Consider the following 3932-nt stretch of genomic DNA (forward strand, 5'->3'; position numbering starts at 1 on the left):
TTGTGGGTTGGAGATTGGTGTAGGTTTTTTTCTGTCCAGTTTCCTCGCACCGTGGGTGTGGGGTTTTGGAATTTCGTTGCAAGGCTTCATGTTTTGGTGTCAGTGTTAGCTAAAAAGTTCATTGGGGCGTGGTGTGTGTCATTACTGGACAATTGGCAGCATTCGTTTCTGTGGTGATTGAGCGTGAGTTCCCGGCGCTTGCCAACTGTATTGTCTAGCCTAGAGTGACCACCAGCGCTTGTGGAAAGCGAAATGTGAAAAAGCCACAGACAGTGCGAGCTCGAGGAAAGAGAGCAAGAGAGCGAATGTGGGGGGGGGGGGGAAAGGGCACTGGTGCAGAGTCTGTGTCTTTTTTAAGTCTCGAGGTTTTCAGCTGTCATTGTGTGGTCGCAAGTGAGTGGTCGAGCAATTGTCGAATAGGTGGGCTGTGGCGACGTGTTGAGTACTTGCGCTTCTTCTTGACATTTGAATCTTGTACAAGTGCGGAGTAGTCTGTTGCTCGGGTCAATGGCGAAGAACTCTGCTGGTTACTGTATGATGGAGATTTAGAATGTGTCCCTTGGCTTAGATGGACCCTTGACAGCTATTTTCTTTTCCTCAGTAGACTGCGGATGTTTGATATATTTCCCCTTGGAAGTCTGTGGGCTGCGCCTGCGGTTTTGACCTGAGCATTTCGACCGACACTTGAGTTACCTGCAAAGGTTGGTTGAAGCATTGGTTCGGTGCCAGGATGATGGCAGACCGTGTTGCTACTCTGCAGGGTGTTGTAAGTAGGAATTATCGTCCGTGCTTCAATGTAGCACACTCATGTAGCCTTCGCAATACTTCAGGCACTCTTTTATATAATCCCCTGGGCTGCAATCCGAGGACTAGTAAGTTGCTTTTGGTCAAGGTTAAAGTCGGACCACTAGAATTGTATAGGAATGTCGAGAAGCCGAGAGGGCCCAGATGTGCCGCCGCTAGTGACTCCTCACCAGACCCAACCCAAAGTTCGACTGCAGCAGAAGAGGTCCATGACAATCTCGTAGAGGAGAAGCGCAATGCTAAGAATCCTGTGATTTCAGCCATTCGATTCGCGGCGTCGCTGGTTTCTGTTGTCGGCAAGAATGATTCGGGTGACGCTGAACAGAAAGAGAAGAAGAAAAGGAACAGGAAGGGAGAAAGAACAGTGTATTTGCTCGCAGCCATTTTTTCCAGTATTGGTTTCACCGCACTGACTGCTGGTGCCGTGTACTACCGATTCCTTTGGCAAATGCAGGTGTGCATCTCTCTGGTCGGAACTGTTGGTTTTCACACATTCTTCCGGGACTGTCGAGCAAGGTTGTTCAGGGCTAGTCTGCTGTATCTGGTCAAGGTTCTCTTATTCATTCTTTGTGTACGAAGAGCCCTATTGCGCAATTTCTCGAGCTCTAGTGTCTACTGAGCAAGGCGAAAAGGATTGTGTGTTTGTAACTGTCTTACAGAAACCGAGATTATTGTCCGAGTGGTACATTTCCTTAGTTTTATATTGTTCTTTCACTGGCTCGTCATCGGTAATGAGGAACTCGTTGTAATCTATTCCTTGGATGTGCAGGGTGCATCACAGGTGCCCTACTTGGAAATACTTGGGACATTCTCGTTGGCCATCGGTGCTGCGGTAAGAGATGTGATTGAAAGTGCTTTTGATTTGAAGGTTGTTTTGTTGTTACTATCTCCTCGCGTCTTACCGGTCGAAGCATGGGGATCGACGTTTAAGATTCTAAGCCACATTGAAGACAGATCCCTATTCACAGCTGTTAAGTCTTGTACAAGTTTCAAGCCTTGCATTTGAGACCATCTTTCATGACCTATCGTTTACTGATGGGTCTGTTCTGTTGTAATTGTCAGGTGGGTATGGAGTATTGGGCGCGGTGGGCACACAAAGCGCTCTGGCACGCCTCACTTTGGAACATGCATGAGGTGATCGAAATGGCTGACACTGAACTTCTTTGAGCGTGAAGATACCTAAATGTTCATTTTTAACTTTATATAAACTTTTCATACCGTCTGCGCTTCAGAATTCCCGACTAAACTCGTGATACTGTGCTATCCAGTCCCATCACAAACCACGAGAAGGTCCTTTCGAATTGAACGACGTTTTCGCGATCATCAATGCCGTTCCAGCCATTGCGCTCATGGCCTACGGCTTTTTCCATCGTGGGATTGTTCCAGGGCTTTTCTTCGGAGCTGTAAGAAACTCTCAATATTTGTAGTGATTTTCATACCTGTTGAGATAAAGTCAGCATGCACGCATGTCGTTAGCTTTGAAAGCATGTTGAGCGTCCTTTGCTCGATTGCCTATCTGAACATCTTCTCACCTCAAGAGGAGCTTCTGATTCACGGAAATATTAGTGATTGCTGCAGGGCCTTGGGATTACAATATTCGGTATGGCTTACATGTTTGTTCACGATGGATTAGTTCACCGAAGATTCCCCGTGGGACCTATTGCAGACGTTCCATATCTTCAAAAGGTTGCAGCTGCTCATCAGGTATTTTCTGCAATTCTCTGAAAGTTTCTTATTCCTCGTGTTCTAAGAATACAACGGGTCAACATGCTCTATATTCATCGTAGAAACCATTATGTTTGCGTAGTCTATCTTGCGCTGACCGTGCTTTTTGCTCGCCTTTCAGCTTCACCACGCAGATCTCTTCGGTGGTGTACCATATGGACTTTTCCTCGGTCCTCAGGTAATTATACCAGTACCTAGATCCTTGAATTTTCATATGTGTGAGTTTGCTTCTTTTTTTCTTTTTTTCTTTTTCTTTTGTTTTAATTTTATTTGCGGACATCTTACGTTAATCCATACTTATGCTGGAGTTTATACGCATGTTCACCCAGGAACTTGAGAATGTTGGAGGCGAGGAAGAGCTTCAGAAGGTACTGATCGCAAAGTACAAAGTTCGCAAAGCATGATCAGCGACAATGAGGGTGTAAATTTTTTTTGACGGCATTCATCAGAGTTTTCCTATCCAATTTTTGAAGTCCCCGGCGAAGGGAACATGTTGTATACAAGCAACCAGACAGCGAAGAGTAGTGTGGTATAAGCCAAATCGTTTGTATAAGGGGTAGCATTGTTCACTCTGAAAGATAGTGGCACCGGTTCTATTCTCCTCACGATTGATACGGCAAGACTTGGAGAGTTGTAGACTGTGCAGCCGTAAGAGAAGATGTAAATCATCGCAGTGTAACATAGATCATTGAAATGGTTGAAGGTTAGCCAAGTTCTGCAATTGCTAAAGCTGAACTTTTTCTTCAAAATAGGTTGTACTATGGGTTCTTGTGTTGTAAAGTCGAACACGTCTGATTGCTGAGTCTTGTGGCTTAAATTTGATGGTACAACTTTCGGTAGCTGTCATCACGATGGGCGTGGGTGAAAAAAGCTTTCACACTCGCCACACCTGGTGAAAGGAATATTGGTTTCGCATAGTTTTAACGGTGTAACACCGAACACTTTTGTTCTCTACATTTTTTCTTGTCATTCTAGAGTTAGTACAAATATTGCTGTAGGAAGATTTTCAATGCCACAGTGGCTTTGCATGCAAGTGACTTGGACTGATGTTTTCATTCTGGAATTCCTTGTAACAAACGTGGGTTCGCATTCATTTTGAACCGTTTTCTCTAGTGAACATTTCGAATCTGCGCCTCGCCCTCTTCATTTCACTTTTTTGCTTGCTCGAACATGGGTACACCCTGTCTAAACTCTTCTGCTGTTGGCTATGTTTTTGAAATGCCCACGCGATCTATATCGGTTGGTGTAAGAATCCCTTGATAATGGTTGTCAGTGATATTGTAAGGAACTTAAATTGAAACAGGAAGTAATGTAGGTAGGTTCGAAGTTGAGATAAAGAAAAGTACTTCTGAACAGGAGGTTTGATAAGTAGAAAATAATGGAAACTGAAGGAATGGAGAGTT

At 44.6% G+C, this 3932-nt stretch overlaps 1 protein-coding gene across 1 annotated transcript; it reads left to right on the forward strand.

Annotated features, from left to right (window-relative positions):
* LOC112295981 (beta-carotene 3-hydroxylase 1, chloroplastic) lies at nt 1-3278 on the forward strand. The gene is made up of 7 exons (XM_024548043.3): nt 1-1258; nt 1574-1636; nt 1867-1938; nt 2073-2207; nt 2383-2508; nt 2651-2707; nt 2859-3278. The coding sequence occupies exons 1-7, from the start codon at nt 731-733 to the stop codon at nt 2931-2933; spliced, it is 1056 nt and encodes a 351-aa protein (XP_024403811.1). The 5' UTR covers nt 1-730; the 3' UTR covers nt 2934-3278.
* The last annotated feature ends 654 nt before the right edge of the window (nt 3279-3932 follow it).

Source organism: Physcomitrium patens, chromosome 19, assembly GCF_059467195.1.
Source record: "Physcomitrium patens ecotype Gransden chromosome 19, ASM5946719v1, whole genome shotgun sequence".
In the NCBI taxonomy this organism is placed as follows: Eukaryota; Viridiplantae; Streptophyta; class Bryopsida; order Funariales; family Funariaceae; genus Physcomitrium; species Physcomitrium patens.